This window comes from Vanellus vanellus (genome assembly GCF_965231255.1).
Source record: "Vanellus vanellus genome assembly, chromosome: 1".
NCBI lineage: Eukaryota > Metazoa > Chordata > Aves > Charadriiformes > Charadriidae > Vanellus > Vanellus vanellus.
The window spans coordinates 152,492,331-152,513,197 of record NC_138905.1 but is presented as its reverse complement, the minus strand read 5'-3'; the positions used below and the strand labels follow the sequence as shown (position 1 = coordinate 152,513,197).

Here is a 20,867-nt window from a genome sequence, read left to right as displayed (position 1 = left end):
TTGCAGCACTGTTGCGCAAATTGAATTTTTAAGTCACAAAAACTTCAAACTTTCTTTGGAAATGGATTCACTTCAATAAGTTCAGTCAGTGTTTGAATAAGAATATATCCATAGCAGCATTCATCTTTTGATGCAAAGTGTGTGTTGTTTCTGATGTTCTTTGCAATTTGGTACGTTTCTTATTTTTGGCTATAAGATGCACTGTTTGAAAATACAGCCACTGTTGCTCTAAAAGCAATGGTAAGGCATTTTCTTTCACCTGTAGCTGTCATTGTTACACTAATTCATGAGTATAAGCCTGCAGAACTCTCCATTATAGAGATGACTAAAATTAAATTGTTCGTAGTATATATTGTTGTTTGTTTGTTTGCATGTATTCCTGAGCCTTATTGGAAACTTACTGGAATCTGTGATCCAGCTCTCATTCGCTGGGTATTATTGCACTGGTTATGTTATCTGTCACCTCATGTTCAGAAGCCATGTTGTGCAGTAAATTACTGAAGTTAAAATCCCTGTCTGAAGGGGAAATCCTAGTAATCCAAGCATAGATGTACTAAAGTAGGTACACATCACTTCCCAATGTCAGTGTCTCCTGTCAGAGTGTTGGTGGAACAAGCCTGTGGCTGATTGCATTGGCCACGTACAGTATGTACGAGAGTTATGCTTGCAAGCTGAGGCAAGTGAATTAGTAAGAAAGTGACTAATAAGGCAAAGGATGCAGGCAATAATGTTACTAATTTTAGCTGAAACATTGATAAAGAGTTGTATCAGGTCACAGTGATATACATGCAACTGTCTGGGCTTTCCCTGGCAGATTTTTTTAATCCAGTTGTCTGCTGGAGGGCAGATGATTGCAGCTTTCCCTTTCCTGGTTTTGTATTCAGGGGGGTCTAATTCATGGGCACTGTTCAGATAGATACAGACTTTAAAAAGAAGGAAGCACTGTTAGTAAGGAAGAGAAGCTTGCCTGATACCCTTATGAATTACAACCACAGCATATGTTCAAGCTGTTTCAGTTAAAAGAACCTCTTGACATTTGAGTTGTATACTGTATTGACCTATTTTATGAGACAGTCAACACAAGAACGTATCTTTTCTTAAAAAGCTTATAAAATTAAAATATGTCTTTTTGAATTAAGATGTTATCTTAGCATCCTCGATACTTTCTGGAGCAGGGATCTCTAGAACTATGTGGTAAAGGCTCATGGTGAAGACCATGGACAAGTTTGCTTTGCAGGGGAGACTGGATAACTAATGCTACTTTTTGACTGACAGCTATAGAATAGTCTGTTTATTCAGAGGAGGCATTTCTGTAAGCGGTAACAATCTTTCTTGCATCTATTCTGTCTTCCCTCTCCTTCTGTACAGGCTCGGTCTCTGTGAACGTGTCCATACTGGTAAATAATAGAATGAGCTGAAGTGTTTTGATAGCCCACAGTGCTGCATTTTATTAGCTTGCTCCCGGGCTCTTTTTTGGATTGCTCAAGGAACTTTCTCTCAGATTAATCTGCTTTAGGAAGGCATAGTCTTAAACTGTGAGGACAGAAGACAGTTGATCGCGTTTGACCTCAGCTTCAGGGATTAGTCTCGAGCTCTCTTTTGTTTAGCAGGATAAAAGTGGGCCAAAAAAGTTTTTCTTCTTTCTCTAGGTTATAATAAAATTGTACATGACTTACTGGCACAAATCTGGGGAAGTAATTGGCTTTGCTAGAGGGAATACAGTGGAGGTAATTGTCATAATTAAGGTGGTGTTGATATTCAGAGTAACAGGACATAAGTAAGAGTGTATCATAAGTATTCGTAGGCAGTTAATACAAAAAAGAATAGTTACTCAGCATGCAAAAAGGATCACTTCAAAGGAGGCGTTCATGAAATGATGAAAGGAAACTTAAGACAATTTTTAAGTTACTGGCTCCATAATCTCTTTGTCTGTGGAAGTTTCTTTTGAGTAGATTCCAGTTATACAGGCACAGATGTAAATTCAGCTGCACAGAAAATAGATTTTTTTCAAAGCAGTAGGCTGCAGAGAGAAGCTTTGCTAGATGACACTATAAATAAGTTACTCATTTTAAAAGACAACATTACAGTGAGGGGAGGGGGGGGAAATAGAAGGGAGAATAAATACTGGATTCACTATGTCTGTGAGTAAGTGCCTACAGAGGATGTGGTGTTTTTCTTTCTCGTGCTAGTTTCTAGCCAATGCTGGAAAACAAGGCTGCTGCTGTAGCTTGTGTAGTACGAGAGAGGCTTTTTGGTCAGCATTGTTTAATGAGTTATTTTTTACCTTGAGTACTAGCACCCAAGTGCCTCATTTTCTGTACTTGTTATTAATGTCAATACCTGGAAAGCCCACATGAAATACAATCCCTCCCTGCAGGAGTCAGTGTCCTTTTTAAAATAGAGTGCTGGGTAAAACGAAAGAACGAGAAACTGTATCAGAGTATATATTTCCAGATACAGTGAAGGCATTGGGAATGGCTCTGTCATATGCTGCTAGAAGTATATGTTTGACATGTTACACTGCTGTGCTTTTTTAGCTAACAGGAAAAAAAGAATATGTCCCAATTAATGCATTTTGCGTGGGAAGGGACTTCTGCTCTTTCCAGGGTGTCTCAGCAGGGCCAAGTGGATGTTGTGAGATTATTGTTTTGGCTCTGTTGTGGATTCAAGCTTGTTTTGTGGCGAAGACTGGTTACTGTTAGCTTACAATTTAGTTGCCAATATAAGCGTTTGATCACTGCAACTGAAACCCTACTTGCAGTTAAACAGAACTGGATGTTGTTTGGCCTTCTCCATACTAGGAAGCCTTGGTCTTTACCTATGCTACTTGGTGTTGAGAAATGGGAAACACTAAGTAAGAACTAAAGTGTTAAATGTTTGCCTCTCTTACTCTGTCATCTATAAAAAGCTAATGCTATTGCTGTCACAAAATGTCTTTGAGGATTCCTTTGTTTATGAAACAATTGGATACCCAAGAGAGAAGATCAGATTTTCCCGCAAGTTTCTCCTGTACATGAAGTTACATTTATTTCCAAGAAAAAATGTGTTTCCAGGTCTCTCCTGAGTGAAGCGTGTGCAAGCTGCAGCCTTCAGCCACAGATGTACCAACAATACACTTTTTCCACACACAATCTTGTCTTCCAAGAAAATGGCAAGCATTGGTCTAAGCCTTAGTAAAAGGCATTGAAAATACAAGATAGTCTGTGCATCCTCTGAAGGAATAACTGAATGTTTGCAACTCCAGAACGTTGCACTTGTGACTTTAGTTGCTTCAGTTGGATCAGGAGCACAAAGTTTTCTTCAGACTAAAAGTGTTTCCGGTGACTGATACAAGGATGGCTTTTTCTGGAAGGGGGGAGGACCAGGGAGTATGAGGAGGATGCATAGGCCTGGGCTGAAGTTGACACTTTCCTCCCTGCCTTGTTGGTATCACTCTCACGTGGTACCATATGTCTGTTTATAGCTTACCATGTAGCTCTGAACTCATCAGGAGCCAAGTGCATGCTTCAGCTCACAAAGGCCAAACATCCTTCTTGTAGGCTTTATCATGAACTTTGGCTTGTCCAAATGTGTAAGTGCCAATAAACAGAAAATACCTAGAGAGAGGTTACTTCGGTCTGCAGTCTCCCAGTCTTCAAATGTTTTGTCCAGACAGTTTCCAATTTCATATATTTGTTGCATTTTGCTTTGAAGATCTGCAAAATGTCCTCCAGAAAGGACTTCTGAGAATGACCGTAAGATTTCTTGGAAAAAAATAAGCCACTGAAGAGACTTGGATTGTAATGTCTGCATTTACACAGCCTAGTAAGGAGCAGGGAGCTTAGAAACCTTGTGTCTGTGGTTACAAAGCCACTTACTTTATAACATTGGTAAAGATACTTACTTGAAGCGTTCAACTTTTCTAATCTTTGGAAATGCTACCTTGGTACTATATCTGGTGATTGTGAGACATCATTTATGTGCAAAAAATGTAGATAAGTCCCAGGTGAAATAAGTTGTTGTTGGAAGAGTACAGTTGAAAAATCTTAAAGTGAAGAAAATGTGTGTGCAGAAATCATCAGCTGTTCTAGCACTGATTTAGAATTTGCATTACAAATACTGAGAACTAGTATAAATTACCTTGCTGTATGCACTTCAGTTTCCAGTAGCATTGATGAGAGGTTAAAAGCGTTTCACAGTGAGAACACAATGTTCGTTAAAGCTGTAAGAGGGATTCCTAAGAAAGTTTTTGGATGGGGGAGAGTTAATTTGCATTTTTAGGAAGAAAGACACTTTTAATAATAGAGTAACAATTTTTTTTCTTTGCCTACAGGAAGGAGTTGAAGTGAGAGTTGCCAGAATATTCAATACCTTTGGTCCTCGAATGCATATGAATGATGGTAGAGTTGTCAGTAATTTTATCCTGCAAGCTCTCCAGGGAGAACCACTAACAGTAAGTAATGACATCTCAGTGACACGAAAAGTTGATCATCTTTATATCCTATCCTTATGTGCTAAGAAAGAGGCTAGATTTTAGAAAGCATTGAGTCGTTCGTGTGTCGTCTCCCGCCCAATATCAAATCTTTCAGTATATCAAGCTCAAGTGAATAGAATTGTATATGCAAATATGTGCTCTCTTGATGGTATTGATGTTCCTCTAACAGAGGGAAAACAAGGCTACCAGTTGCAATCTGAGAAAGTGTTTTAGTCATCCTGAACTTGAATCTCTGTCTGTCGCAACTCTTCTATGGGAAAATGGCACAACAAGGTTTACAGTATCATATTTCGGTACTTCTCCCTGTTGAAGAACTTTCTCTGAAGCCATTTTGGAAGTCAGGCATCTTGGAGTATTTTTTTGCAAGGTTGGAGATCGGCCTAAATTTTCCCTGCGGAGCGTAATGTTAAAGGCCTTCAGGCCTTTACTAACACACCACATATTAGTGAATAAAATAGATTTTCTTATCTAGGCATTTCCCCAAAGCTGCAGGTTGAGGCTGGTTCTGTTTGTTGCAAGACAGTAAGCAAACAGAAGCAGTCAAGAAGATGGAGCTTCTTGCTTTGAAACTTTTGATCCTTGTAGGACTTTCTTGTATCAAGATATGAAAGTAACCGTATATTGATTTGTCAGTATTGTATGTTCCCAGGATGGCATCTTGGGGCAGTAAACTCTGAGCCTCTAAATGCTCTCTAGAAAGCTTATCTAGCCTATAGAGAGGGTCAGAAGGTACTTCCATTTTTCAATTTTATTCTCCTAGTGCACGTAATGAGCTGTTGCCATATTTGGCCTGTCAAACGTTTGTTTTTTTTATTCATGCTTAATTTTACAAGTTTATTGAAAGTAATCCTGTAATATTTTCTAACAAGAACAGGGTGAGAACACTAACTGTAAGTTTTGCAAAGCCTTACTAAATACGAAGCAGTTACCTTGTTTTAAAACATGCAATCCATGGGATATTTCAGAGCATCAGTAAGAGAAGTCTTGAGTCAGGTCTGTTATGTGGGAGGGAATACTGAAAGCTTTTTTTCCTCTTTTGTAAGTGCCATGCTCTCTAGACTTTTATCAAGAATGTACTAGACGATAAAATAGAACATTTTACTCAACATCTCTATTCTGTAGGGAGTAACTGTCTGCCATTGAAAATTACTCTATATGAGAAGAGAACTTAAGTGAGAATTGTTTAGCTGACCAGGTGAAATAAAATGAATTATCTGGAAGAAGCACTACTTGAGACCAAAAAAAATTTCAGCCTTGTATTATCACAGAATTTGGCTGATAGGAATACCTAGTGTTGACCTTTTTTAGAAACTGAATGTATTCAATCTCTTAGTTCAAAATAGTTGTTCAAATAGAGTAAATAATCTCTGAGAAAAAAATCTCTTTAATTTGAAGAAAGTATAGCCTATGCAAAAGTGACCATTGTTGCTTTCTACTGTTGTAAAGGAAGGGTTTATTAAGAGAAATTGGGAAGTATTCAGAGAAATTGGTAGGAGGAGACTACGTTGTATTTCCCAGCCTCTGCCCGCATGTATGAAAGGTAGCAACAGGAATGACTTTGCAGAAATCATGCACAAATGACTTAGTTCTGTAAAACTTATCCCACAAGCTAAAAGACAAGCAGGAAGCTCTATACATACATAAAATCATCTTCCTGTTTGCTTTAAGAGGCCATCAGGCTGTCAGTGTGCTCTTCTGGTGCATTACTTTCAATCAGTTATTGGGTAAACTCTTAAACCCCTGGTCTTACCAATGCTTACTGAAATGTGAACTCTTTTGGTTCTGAATCTGCCTCAGAGAGTAACACGCTTACCAAGTGACAGATGATGGCATGTAGGGCCTGTTGCGATAGGACAAGGGATAATGGTTTTAAACTACAGAGGGTAGATGCAGACTAGATTTAAGGAAGAATTTTTTTATGGTGAGAGTGGTGAAACACCGGCACAGGTTGCCCAGAGAGGTGGTGGGTGCCTCATCCCTGGAAATATTCAAGGTCAGGTTGGACAGGGCTGTGAGCAACCTGATGTAGTTGAAGATGTCTCTGCTCATTGCAGGGGCACTGCACTAGATGACCTTTAGAGGTGTCTTCCAACCCAGTCTATTCTATATATACCAATTGTATTGTTTTTCCTGACCCCTAGGAAAAAAAACATGCTTTCTATTCTGTCCTTCCAAAAACCTTTTCTGTTGTAGTAGATAAGATGTGTGTGTCCCAACTTCAGTGTTTTCCCCACTTCAGTATGCCTACTGATAACTTTCAGAATTTAAGTATTCACGTTCTAGGGATTTTAAGTGCTGCATGCAATTAAACTGTGGGGAAAAAAAAAGAATGTTATCTGATACCATTATGTACACTTTAGGTATGTTTTTAGTATCTATTTTGAACTTAAACAATTTGCTTGCTCCAAAGTTCTAGCCACTAGAAATTATTCTACTTCCCATTTCTTGAGATAGTAATATTTAGACAATCATGATAATTTATTTTTGATTCTCATTCCTTCAAATGCTTACGGTGCTATTTTTCCTGACAATTTTTGTAGAGACCAGTAACGTTTGGTGGTCTTTTTGAAGGTACCCATTGTTAATGAGCAAATAAAACCTGCTCATCATAACCACATCTTAGTACTCTGAGGTTTGCTTTAAATACTTGGCGCTCTTTTCTGCCTGAGTGCACGCTGCAGCCTTTTTCAGTGTTCCAGGAGAGGACAAAGCATCACTCTGTCCTACATCCCTGAGAATGTTTCCTACATCCAGAGCTGCGGTTAACAAAATCCTTAAGAATATGTTTAATGGAGACATGTCCAAGAGGAAGAAGACCTTCAAAGAACTGATTCTTTGCCAAAGGCTCTGAAAGCACATCTTTTTCCGTTCCTATGACATTGTGCTTGTCTCAGGTGTTTCTCCTCGGGGTGTTTTTCTAGAATGGTGAGGAAAAGTTAGTTGGACTACAGAGGACTTAAACATTTATGTAACTTTTCTAATTTTCATCTGATTTTAGGTCTACGGACCTGGAACTCAGACAAGAGCTTTCCAGTATGTCAGGTAAGCCTTGTTTGTGCTGTCTGATATTTACGTCACTTGGTTCTTTGAGCTTGGCCAGCTTTGTATGCATGTACGTTTTAGTCAAAGAAATAAGGTTCATTCTGAGGCCAGCTTTACTTTCAGAAGGAAGACAGTGAAGTTTTTAAAAATACCAAGAAACAAAACGTTAGTTGATTTAGAACTTTGAATTAAAATAATAATGTGTTCTTCCCTTCAAGGGACAGCAACTAACCAGTAGGAAAGTTTTTAATGCTGCTTTAAGTCTGAGCATTGTCAGTCCTGGCATTGTAATGCAATAGTGCCACCTTGTGTCTTCGGGGGTGCTGTGGTCAGTGTGTCTACTGTACATGCATGTGTCCCCTTCTTGGGGAAGGAACCAGTTGAGGGGGTATTGCTGTAGCTAATATTTGCAGTGTAAGCAAGGCCAGAATGTATACTTTCACTACAAAAAAGTGAATCTGTTCCTCAGAATTTTCTGTTGTGTCATGCCAGCTGAACTTCCATGCCAGGCTTCTGGGTTGTTTTAATCATTCTCCACTTGGAAATGTTCTTTCCCTCTGCTGAAAGTAATAACAGTGGTGATAGGCACTACGGAAACCCCATCAGTTCAAAGTAGCCACTCCTTTTCTGATTATAAGTCATAATGAAAGGGATCTGGATTTGTATGTCCAGGGATGAGCGACTAAGTTTGTTGCTGATAACCCAAAGTAACTTTGGGTTATTTTGCTGGGGGAAGGTAACACCAAAATACTGGGTTTAGCAAGCTTGGTTAAAGAATTTCTGAAAGCAAGAAGACAATTCAAACAACAAACTACAAAGCAGGTGGTGGTGTCATGTGCCTCTGTCTTACAACTTACTCTGTTCTGTTTGAAATGTGTTGGAAATGAGCCTCTAAATATGCTTATGTACTGGAGGGAAGAGGAAGTATTAATTGTTTTTTAGTAACATGATATTTTTTAATATTCTTCAGTATGCTCAGATGAACTGTAGCCAGTGTATCCCTTTCAAACTAACTTCCAGTTCAGTGTATCTTACAAGAGGAACTGTGGAACAAACAGCCAAGAAAACATGCACCTATTGAAATATACACTGTAAATCTGACTTCAGCATTCCTCACTCAGCTGCCTGATCTTCTGAGAGCTCTGAGGAGGCAGCTCTCTTTTTAGACAATATTATTATTTATAGGGAAGTGGAAATTGCCTCAATCTGTTCTTTCCTTTTCATAGTGATCTTGTGAATGGGTTGGTGGCGTTGATGAACAGCAATGTCAGCAGTCCTGTCAACTTGGTGAGTATGAGGGCTCTGCTCTACTGTTTACTGTCCAGTGGCCAACATCACGTCCGTTTTCCTCCTTGTCACTGATGCTGATTTCTAGAAGAAATAAGTGGAGCAAAAAATCTCTCTCCATTATGAATAATGTATTCTTCTGTGTATTCTCTTTATAAATAAGAAGATTAAGCCCCTAGATGTTGAGATCTTACAGTTCCAAGAACAGAATAAATTTGCTAGAGTTTTTCATTTGTTTTAGCAAAAAGATTTATGTATTCTAATTAGAATATAAAAAAAAAACAACAAAATATGAGCAGGAGGAGGCAGGGGGTGCAAAATACACCAAGGAAATGATTGCAGTCTGGTTTTAATGAAAAAAAGCACTGAAGGAATCCTTAGCTCTAAATAATTAGAAAACACTTCATACTAGCCATGATTAGAGGGAAATGGAATAGTATTTGATTGTATCATTTTCTGAAATTGATTAAAGCTGCTTAGAACTTAACTTTTCTAATAAGATTTCTGTTCGGTGCCATTTGCTGTCACCTTGTTCTCAGCGCTGGATGTAAGAATAGAAAAAGGATGCATATGCCAGGTCATTTCTGTGTATGCCAACTTTTGCCAAATCAAATCTTGAACTGCAGGGGCAGTTCACTAGATTTTCCTTTTTTACTGTGGCCATGAATTCATGTGTATGTTTCTATCCAAATGCTGATATTTTTAAACCCCATCACAGGTTTTGTCTCCAGGAAACTCAGTGTTTAAATCTATATGTACCTAAATGTTCAGCTTTAGGTCGAACAAGATGTAGTAGAGAAGAGTTTTGCAACAAGGAAAGCTAGGGATGGAGGGGAATTGAGACTGATGAAGGTGAGCTAATGCTAGCAGGAAGCTTTCAGCATTTTGTTCTGAAATGTTGATCAGGAGTCCATGTGCAAGTTGGTTAAAAAAAAAAAGAGTTAAGAAAAGGAATATTGTATAGGAAAGCAAGTAGCCTTTATACATACTGATCCTAAGCTGTAGTAAATGCGGAAGCAATTGTTTGCAGCTAAATTAGTTTGGTTTCCTAACTTTGGATGAACTGAGAATTTAGCATACTACTTCGTTATATTGTCTGTCCTGAACTCAACGAAGTCCTTGAATCCAGCTTGCAAACTGATGACGTGGTTGTGTGGGCTGCTGAGTGGCATACGCCTTTACTGTGATTGAGGTGCCTTTGCCCAGTCTTTACAGACTGAATTTTTTAACACCCCCCTACATACATTGAATTACCAAGGCAAGTGTAATGGAGGGCAACTTTTCTAATCAGTATGGAGCTTGTCAAAATTACATTATTTTTTTTTACCGAAGTATGAATAAGGCATTATGTTTAGCTTTTTCAGAGTTTAGCATGACTCTGTTAGAAGTGCCGCATATCAGAAAGCTAGCATGGCATAAGGTGTTTAATTGTTATTGTAATGAATATTCCTTCTATTTCTAGGGAAATCCAGAAGAGCACACTATCCTAGAATTTGCCCAGTTAATTAAAAAACTTGTTGGTGAGTATGATAAGTAATTTTTAGAAAAGCTAATGAAGTAGTTATTGTCGTCAGATGATTATTACTTGATTAGTGTGTATAATGTATGGATAATTTAATTGGTCTTTGGATTTCTTAATAACTTTATCAAAGGCATTTAATTGTTTCCTGATCATATAATTAAATATTAATAAGATAATCCAAATCTTCTCAATTGTATGTAAAATATTCATGAATAGTAGAATGAATGCATGCTTTCTGTGTATCTGTGCGATCTATACCAATTATTTTGTATAATGTTTATGCATTTTGTTAGCTTCGGTTTGGCACAAGGGCAATTCATAAATGAAATGGAAAATACATGAATGAAAATGTCTAGCATAACATCTTAGCTGAAATACAGATACTGCAGCAAGGTGGTTCTTCACAATTACTCAGCCTGTTCTCCTTCGACTACCATTAAAAGCCTCATGCTGCAGTGACAGTCTTTCTCTACTTTTCACTGATCTACCAGTGACTCTTGCAAGGGCTGTCAGCACCTCCCTTGCATGTGGCTGGGAAGAAAGCACTGAGGCTTTCTCTCCATTCTTGCGGTGATACCTGTAGCAAACCAGAGCTCTCAAGAATGGAAGCAAAGGGCTGTGCTTAGTCTTCTAGTGCAGCTTCCTAATGAGATGAAACATACTGATGCCATTAGCCACGGGGTTGTAGTCTGTAGATTCCAGCAGTGCTTCTGAGGGATCTGAAAAAGACAAGTTCAAACATACACTACAGAAGCTGATGCATGTGATGTTTCTAATAGAGAACTATCCCCTCTGGAAAACATGAATCCACAGATCAGGGGAGGAAATTGAAAATCAGAGCACCAAACCCATCAGTCACATAGAATAATTGTTACCTCCATTTGTCTGTCTGTTCACAAACAACTTGATCTCCTTCAGTCTGCCCAGGGAGGCAGTTTAGTTCTACATCCATTGAATCCCATGGTAACATGGCATGTAAACTATTTGCTAGATGTGGTTTGAGAAATTGTCCTGTTTCTGTCTACTGTCATGAGGAAAGGCAAGTACTGTGTTGGCTATTTAAATCAAACTGGAGAATATGGGCAAAGAGGAAGTCCTTTTACCATGCCAAAGTGCTGACAGAATCACAGAATGGTTGAGGTTGGCAGGCACCTCTGGAGGTCATTTAGCCCTGTCCTTCTGCTCAAGCAGTGGCCCAGGACCATGTTCAGACAGCTTTTGAGTAGCTCCAAGTATGGAGTCTCCACAGCCTCACTGGACAACCTGTGCTGGTACTGGGTCACCCTCACAGTAAAATAGCGTTTCCTGCTGTTCAGAGGGAACCTCCTGTGTTTTCAGTTTTTATACGTTGCTCTTGGTCCTGTCACTGGGCACCACTGAAAAGAGTCTGGCTCCATCTTCTTTTCAGTCTCCCTTCAAATATTTATATGCATTGAAAAGATCCCCCTGAGCCTTCTCCAGGCTGAACAGTCCCAGCTTTCTCAGCCTGTCCTCATAGGAGAGATGCTCCGGCCCCTTCATCATCTTAGTAGCCATTCGCTGTACTCTCTCCAGTATGTGCATGTCTCTCTTGTACTAGAGAGCCCAGAACTGGACCCAGCCCTCCAGACATATCTCACGAGTGCTGAGTAGAGGAGGAAGATCATCTCCTTTGACCTTCTGGCAGCACTCCTCCTGCTGCAGCCCAGGACATCATTTGCCTCCTTTGTGGCAAGGGCACATTATTGGCTCACATTCAACTTGATGTCCAGCAGGACCCCCAGGTCCTTTCCTGCCAAGCTGCCTTCCAGCTGGTTAGCTCCCAGTCTGTACTGGTGCCATGGGGTTGTTCCTCCCCAGGTACAGGACTTTGCGCTTCTCCTTGTTGAACTTCATGAGGTTCCTGTCAGCTCTTTCCTCCAGCTTCCTTTCCTGAGGTCCCTCTGGATGGCAGCACAACCCTCTGGTGTGTCAACAACTCTGTATTGACCCCTGGGGTACACCACTAGTTACCGGCCTCCAACTAGACTCCGTGCCACTGATCACCACCCTCTGGGCCCGGCCATTCAGCCAGTTTTCAATCCACCTCACTGCTCATCCAGCCCTCAATAAGGATGTTATGTGAGACAGTGTCAAAGCCTCACTGAAGTGAAGGTAGATGATATCCGCTGCTCTGCTCTTGGCCACTGGAGCGGTCATTTCATTGTAGAAAGTTATTAGACTGGTCAAGCATAACTTCCTTTTTGTGAATCCACGCTGAAAGCTTTCTGAAATGCTTTGTGAATCCGTGTTGCTGTGGGACAGCTGGTTCACCCAGCTGTTGCATGCAGTGCAGCTGTGTCTGTGGAAAGCATTTCAATGGTAGAATTATGAAGCAGAAAGCCGCAGAAAGACCTGATGCTCCAATAGGTAGGAAAGATATAAATGCAAAGCATAGTGAATTGCAGATGATAATGCACGGTCTCTTGTTTAATAGGCAGTGGGAGTGAAATCCAGTTTCTCTCAGAAGCACAGGATGACCCTCAGAAACGAAAACCTGACATCAGAAAAGCCAAGTTATTGCTCGGCTGGGAACCTGTGGTATGTACAGCTGTATTACGGTGGTTGTGTACAAAAACACAGGGAGGCAGAGGGGTGTGGGAGAGGACCACATGATAACGATACATTTCAGTTATCAGAATATCAGCTTAACACAATCTCCAGGGCAGTTGTTTAAAAGGCTGCCTTGTACGTTGCCCTAGCTCATGATTCAAGAACTGCTGGGTAAGACTGTATGACCTGTGCCATGCAGAAAAGCGTCTTATCATTAGCATTTGTAATAGACTTTAGTCGAAACAAAAAATTTTAGGATAGACATTTAACTTTTTCACATGTGTATTATGAAGTGTCTACCTACCTTTCTGTAAGCCCAATGAATCCTTTGAAATACGTGCTACGTAGTTATGGGAGCTCATGAGTTTGCTATTGCTGCAATCCTCATTCCTGTTTTGCTATGGTAACATGCATTATGTAAAGAAAAAATTGCTTTTATTTAATTAAAATATTTTTAGATAATCTTTGGAGTAAGATTATTTTTAAGATTATCTGTAACATCATTGTAACCAAGAACTTTGTTTGGATTAATAGGGAGAAAATATGAGCACCAGAAAAATGTTCTGGATTTTAGAGTTTGTTTAAAGGGAAATATGTGAAACTCAGGCAAAACAGAAGCTAGCCAGAGAGAGGTGACACATTTATTTTTATTTTTATTTTTATTTTATTCTGGTGGACTGAAGTAAGCCAGAATAAGAAGCCTGTATTTTAGACTACGGATATCATACATAGAGATGTTTACAGCTTGTTCTGTGAGTTAATAACCTTGATACACGCTCAGGGTTAGTCTTAACATCTCACCGCCCACAGTAATGCCTGTCCACCTCAAAAGCTTATTTACCAGACATTTGAGGTTGTTCTGCAAAGCTAATATGCAAGAAACACAAAATGCCCATGGCTGTTTTTTTTTTTCCTTTTTCAACCTTTTTGGTGAAGTTAACTGGGCAAGTGTATAACCCGGCATAGCTGATAAGAGCTGGCGTGTTTGGGGACGTAAGGTCTGCTTGATCCCCAGAAAGGGTGTGACTTTCTTAGCCAGCTCCCCATTCTAGCTAGCACAGTGGTTTGTAGGCTTTTTTAGATTTGCAGACAAAAATCTCCAAACCTTCTGAAAGGATTCACGGAGGCATTGGATATTAATAGACTGTGCCTGAAAACACATGGACAATGGCAAGTGTTACAGTCACAAAAGGTTTAAACCAGTTAACTTTTATACTTCTAACCTTCTGTGTTTGGCACAGTCAGTACCAAAACTTACTCTGAAGTAGCAGTACAGTGTTGGTGCGTCAAGGCAAGCAGTTTTTGTGCTGCAGTTTTATCCTCCGGTATTGATGAGGAGTATCAACAAGCATGTCAGAGCATATGGCTCCTGAGAAAAATGGGTAGTATTTCTGTTGTTCCTGTCTACAAATCATGGTGTTTAAATACAGGCCTAGAATACAAAGAATTAGTTATTTGTATAGGATTTAAGATGATCCAATGAGATACTGGAAGATAATTTGTATCCCTGTTTCTGTATATCAATGGAGCACTGAAGAAATATAAAACTAAAAAAAAAAAAAAAAAAAAAAAACAAACCCCAAAAAACCACCACCTTTATACCTTTCTCCAGTGTATACCATTCTGTGAGATTCTGCGAAAGAGGATCTTCAACCACTAAAACCCGAAGGGGCTTAAATTTCTGTGTGCTTCTCTCTTTCAATGTATTATGAATTGAAAGTAGAATTATATAAGTCTGTTTTAATACTAAACAGACCAATCATAACCATCTGATGAGATTTAAATTTGTTGGGTTTTCTGACTCACTACCTCAGAAAATGTATGTTTAAAAGCTAACATGCATTAGCAGTGCAGAGATGCAACCAGCATGTGGTGCTGTTAATACTTACATTGGCTAAGAATGAGACTTCCTAGCAGTCTTTTGATAGCTGTATTAAAAAAGATACTGTTGTGAAAAGAGCTGATGTGAACTTAGAGTGATATGATTCTCTCCTCACCTTTGGGAACAGGTCCCGTTGGAAGAAGGTTTGAATAAAGCAATTCATTACTTCCGTAAAGAACTTGAGTATCAGGCGAACAATCAGTATATTCCCAAGCCAAAACCTGCAAGGATGAAGAAAGGAAGAACAAGACATAACTGAAGACTGTTAGTTGGACAGGAAATTCCCTGCTTGACATTTGACGGATGTAATTTTTTCTTTTTTTTTTTTTTTTTTTTTTTGAGAGACACTTTGAAACAGGTATCATGAAGAACAAACTGGAATTTCATTCTGAAGCTTGCTTTAAAGAAGTGGATGTGCCTAAAAATAACAAACAAATATTCCCCTTCCCCTGCAAATCTTGCCTTGCACTTTTTAAATCTGTCTTTTTATGTAAAATAGAGTAGAAGCATCTTTTAGTATCTTCAAGTTTTATATCTTGCTGTGAGATCATTTTGTTGTGACTGTCCTTGACAGTTTTATTTACTGGTTTCTTTGTGAAGCTGAAGATAAACACAAATGGGATGGAAAATGCCAATTTATTTATAAAATGGGTACTATAAAATATGAGATGTTCTACTATGCATAAGAAAAAAGCTAGTGGTATTGTCAGGTGAGAGACACTGACATCTAAGTCTAGAGGAGTTTAAAAGAATTCTGTATGAGAGCTTTATGTATTCTTTAAAGGAGAGATTTTTTCAAAGGTTTAGTTTTAGTTGTACACTTGAATTTGAGATATTTTCATTGGTTACCATGGATAAGGATATTTTGAATCACTACTGTGTTGTGCGTACTCTGGGAATAAAGTTAATGTATTATTGGTTACAGTGGTTGAATATACTATTTTAATAAAATATTGAAACTTCTGTTTACTAGTTTCAGGGTTTCACTGTGGGCACTTCTCTGACATTATACATCTGTACATTTATTGTATATTAATTAGAAAGTAACAGTCTAAATAATTGGCTCGAAGTTAGTAACATTGGTCTTTCATTGGTCATCTCTTAACAGATATGTAGGAAGGGTACAGGATGTCTGTTGAAATAGATCAGACAAAACCATCATGATTTATTCCAGTTCAGGTAGTTGATAGTGATGCAGGAGTATAAGATTTTCTTTAAACTGTAGAGTCTAACTTTAGCCTCCCTAACTGAGGAAATGTTTCTATTTTAAGCAGTTATTGAATTGCCAGTAAATGCTTTCAACTTTGACAACTGTGCCTGTCATCTTAACAAATAAAAACCAACCAAGCAAACAAAAAACCCCCCCCAATTCCCTGTATTTTTAATAGCTCCCCTTTATTTTTAATACCTAAGACTGAATATCTGGGAGGGGAGATTGGCAGAGTTTTTAGAAGGTATGTTGGCTTAGTGCCACTCAAAATTTAAAATCCTAAATCTGATCAAACGAAGTGACTTGACTTTATCTCATTAAACCTTGATGTTTCGTTAGCTTTCGAGTATCTTTAGGTTGGTGGTCAAAGTGGGAGTTATCTGTAGCAATGACTTGATGCCTGGACCCAGGGAGGACTCCGGGAGCAGTGTGGTATTTGGGCGCCCTTGTCTGAGCGTGCCATCCGCCAGAGCCTCCTGGTGCCTGCGAGGCATGGAGTCCTGTCCAGTCCGTCTGGTAGAGTTCCCTAGGGCTCCAGCAGTGATGGGGCTGCTGCGTTTGTGTGCTCTGTCTGGGCTGGGTCTGCGGTCAGCCTTTTAAGAAAAAAACGGTTTCTTCCCTGCTCACGTGCGCAGGTTTTCTTCCAGTGGAAATCTGCCATGCAACCAAGACGGTGAGCCAGGGAGCATTTTCCTGTCTGGACTCAGAGGTAGAATTTAGGTATTACATGTTGCCTCCATCTTTTCACAGCTGAGCAGCTTGAGGTCTGCTTTTTGTTTGAAGCCTTTTTCTAGGTGCTTGATCTGGACATTTATTCCATATTAAGTTGCCTGAAAAGTACACCGTGGTGTGCCTGCTCCAAATGTGCCTGTAACCTATCATTACTGATGGACTCACAAAGCACAGCCTCTCCCTATACTCAAAACCACAGCTGGATGTATGTGAAAGTAGTGCCCACTTCTATAATAGTTTTGTGGCAAGAGCTGCTAATCAGCTTCCAGCATGGTGTTTTTAACCCTTAAGCTCTAGATCATATTTGGTGGAAGGTGCTCTTTCTCCTGATATTTACTCCTCGTTCAAAAGGTGCTATTGGATGCTAAAGCACGTATGAAGAGGTGGTGCATGAGGGTGCAACCCTAGTCTGGCATTTAGAGCGGCCATTGAGAATAAATGGGAGCCATGGGTACTGGCTGTTAATTTCCAGGACTGTTTTTCATTTACTCCAATTACTTCAGTGCAAAATATGTAAACTGTACTTCTGGAGACTAGCACAAAATGTGCGTTTTCAAAAAAAAAAAAAAAAAAAAAATCCCTCAGGAAGTCGGAACATTTGGATACTACAGATGTGAATTTAAAAGCTTTTTAGGTTACTTCACACCCTGACCTCCTTCATAAAAGGAGCAAATTGGAGAGAGGGCAAACGGCTGGTGCCGATACAACCCATCTGTGAGTATGTGGCGCGCCTCCCGCTGGGCCTGAGTGACAGACTATTGATCTGCTGCTTTCCTTGTCCTGTTTCTAGCTTTTGTTTCAGAGGTTCCTGGTTCAGTCCCCATATTCTTTCAAAAATAGTGTTTTCCAGAAACAGCAGCTGAGGCAGCTATTGCGCGCTTTGTGTTTGAAGCCGGTGACTGACCGTCTGGCTGGTTTGAAAGGCGTGAATCGTGGGTGTTACAACAGTCTGCTGGTGCTTAAGATGGAAAGTCTGGGGTAATTTCAAGTTTGGTCTGGTCTGAACCGAGTCTTCGAGAAGGCAGATGAGGGTTTGCATGTTGGTGCTCTCTGCTCCAGTCTGGGTTTACACATCTCGGAAGGTGAAAAAAGGCATCAAGTTTGCAGGGAACCACAGGTGAGGAACAGCTACTGCCTCTCCAGAAGAGCCGCTTTTGATGGAGGGTGGTGGAATACAGCACTGAAAGCTTGGAAACATAGGACTTGGGAGTAGGTGAAGCCAAACCATGTTCTCATTTCCATGCCTGAACAAAACATACTGTTTTCGTGTTTGTTTTTTGGGTTTTTTGTTTTTGTTTTTGTTTTTTTAAAGAAAATTTGGGAACTGGGATTTTCTGCTGTCACCTGGTCAGGCAGGCAAGGTAAAACTGACATGACCAGGCTTGAGGTGCCTGTTTAGTCACAGTGATCTGCACAAATGGGCAGCTCAGCCAGCGTTAGGTGCAAGTCCTTCTCTCTCATTAGGGAATGTGCAGTGTAGGAGAGGCCTGTGTTGAACAGCCAGCTTGGTGCTGGCAAGTGAGATCAGCCTTCTAGAAGAAGAGGCGTGCAAGGCATCCACTGCTGTGGGTTCCTTGAGCCTCACAAGGAGGACCACTCTTGCTGCTGGAATTTATCAGTGTGAGGTTTACAGTTGGATTCATTAATTTAAAGAAAAAAAAAAAGGACTTTTGCTTTATTTCTATATATAGGCTGCTCAGAAGCTTTGTAAACCACACTGCCGACCTACAGGCAAGCTACAGTGAGGCTTGCAGACCTAATTTATTTTAAGTAGTCCCATGAATGTATAGTCTAGAGAAGCCTCATGTCTATCTTTAGGTTAGATTTTTTGCTACGCGGGGAAATTATGATCTGATAGTCGTCTTGTGTCTAGAGCGTTTGCAGCTTTTCTTAACCTATATAGACTCTGGCAGATTTAGTAGCCAGTGAAGTCACTGCCCTCTGGGCATTTATGAATGTCTCTGTCACCTGTTTTTTTCAAGAAACTTATAGAAATGTAATATATTTGAAAAAACTTTCATTTCTGTCAGGTAGGGTTGGAATTGCGTTTCGAAGTTGAGAGAAAGAGGCAAGGAAGGAGGGGGAACACACAAACACAGTTGCATAAATTCATTAGCTTTGGAGAACAGGCTACAGAGGGCAAAACAGGGCTTTGATTAGTGTGACGGATTGAGCGGAGTCCACAGGCTTTTAATTAGTATTGAGTTTAATGCCACTTGAGGCCAAGAGGTCCTTGAAGGTTGCTAGAGGCTGATCAGAGAAGACCTGTTCATGGGAAGAAGATGCTTTGTTAATAGCAAGGGAAGTATGTGCTCGACATTGCTAGCCCTGACATCCGTACATCCTCCCCCTGAAATCAGTGGGAATGCAGCCACCACAAATCCGTAGTTGCTCTGTTGTGAACATTCCCCTGCGCTTGGATCACAAGTGGTGGGAGAAGGGAATGCCTTATTTGCGGCTCTGACACCTGAGAGCTACCAGGAACAGCAGCAGTAGCTCTGGAGAAAAGCAGGGCTGCTTTTGTATGGCAGGAGGTTCCTGTATGCGGCTCCATATCAACAGAGAGGCTTTTCTGAAATAACGATTCATATTTCTTGCAAAAAACCAGACTCTGGTTCTCTATTCCTTTTCCCAGTCCCTTTCCTTCACTCAGTTGCTTATTCCACAATAGCAAACATGGCAACAACTTTTTGTCCACCTTGTTTTGCTGCCATTTACAGCCCGGAACAAGCAACAGCTGGTTCATTCTTGCAATGTTTTGCCTACTTTCTGGCATGTGATTCAGCAAGGAGGGGGATCCTTTGAATGCCTTGGCCCATGCCGTGGCTGAAGCAGCTGAAAGGTCAAATCATGAAGCCGCAGGGAACTGTGAGGTGGCCTTAAGTACCGCAATCTGGGCTCCATCCACCCCACTGCTGAGAAAGCAAGGAAGCCTACGTCTTCCATCTGGGAAACAGTCCTGGGGTGAAAGTGCCCAATCACCCATCCCCAAAGCGTTTGTGCTACAAGTAGGAACTTAAAGGGAATGAAGGCCCCAAAACTAAAGAAGAAAACAAATATATATTTAAGACTGCTGCTGAAGACACTTGCTCTGGAGAGAGAAAGAGATGTCTGTCCAGGCCTTGGGGGAGTATATGAGAGTGGGTGTGGAGGCACAGCAGTAGCACTTCCATGCTTTAACATGGGAGCGTTACCTTAGAGGGATTACCAGCAAAGGAGGCAGGACTGCCCCGTCAGTCTGACTGATGGACGTGCCCGGCTGACACCCACAAACTCTGGGGGGGCTGTGACAGCAGCATCGGGTCTTGAAGCATGAAGTGCTGGACCGTGGCCAAGCCAGTCCTGTTCTGCAGGGAGCCACAATGGACAATGGCTGCTCTTCTGTCTTGGTGGAGAGGTTACATGATGTCAGTGCCGGGTTGGCTGGGGATGATGATGTGAAGCGCTCCGTGCTGTCTGCACAGCAGAAGGGACAGGCTGGGAGGGGGTGCACAGTTTTGCCCCTGTTTTGGGACAGAAATAGTCAAAGGAAATGAACTTAAGGAATGTAGTTAACTTTGAAGCACTCTGTGCATATTTGACCAACTGTTTTTTCTAATCATTTTCTTCCTTTCGCCCATGCCCGTGGTGGCTCACACCTGCTTGTTTTGTTTGTAGCTTTCTGCATGTGCTTTTGCATCATTGCAACTGCTGCGCTTCAAGTCAGGTGGACCCTTCAGCAAGGAAGGGAGTGCTGTCTCCTCACAGCTATTGCCTTGTGGTGGGTTGACCCCAGCCGCCAGCTAAGTACCCTCACAGCCATTCGCTCCCCCTGTCCCGACAGGACAGGGGAAAGAATAAGAAAAGGGAAAGTGAGTAAACTTGAGGGCTGAGATAAGAACAGTTTAATAAGAAGTAAAAAAAAAAACCCAAGTGATGCAAAGGCCACTCACCGTCTCCCCTAAGCAAGACTGATGCCCAGCCAGTCGCTGAGCGATAGCTACCCTGGACGACAAAACCACCACCCCGTTGTTCCTCTTCCCAGCTTTTATTGCTGAGCGAGACATTTTATAGTACGGAATATTGGTCAGTTGGGGTCAGCTGTCCCGCCTGCGTCCCCTCCCAACTTCTTGCCCGCCCCTAGCCTACCCGCTGAGGGGGATAATGT

The 20,867-nt window shown here is 40.8% G+C and overlaps 1 protein-coding gene across 2 annotated transcripts in view; it reads left to right on the top strand.

Moving 5' to 3' along the window:
- The window catches only part of UXS1 (UDP-glucuronate decarboxylase 1), a 64,596-nt gene extending 48,864 nt beyond the window's left edge, over window positions 1-15,732 (top strand). For both annotated transcript variants that reach the window (XM_082496760.1, XM_082496761.1), the window contains exons 10-15: window positions 4,313-4,432; window positions 7,473-7,516; window positions 8,743-8,803; window positions 10,266-10,323; window positions 12,781-12,884; window positions 14,906-15,732. In XM_082496760.1, the coding sequence (XP_082352886.1) occupies window positions 4,313-4,432; window positions 7,473-7,516; window positions 8,743-8,803; window positions 10,266-10,323; window positions 12,781-12,884; window positions 14,906-15,037 (519 nt within the window). In that variant the 3' untranslated portion in view covers window positions 15,038-15,732. The remainder of the gene's footprint in view (window positions 1-4,312; window positions 4,433-7,472; window positions 7,517-8,742; window positions 8,804-10,265; window positions 10,324-12,780; window positions 12,885-14,905) is intronic.
- Window positions 15,733-20,867: the final 5,135 nt, after the last annotated feature.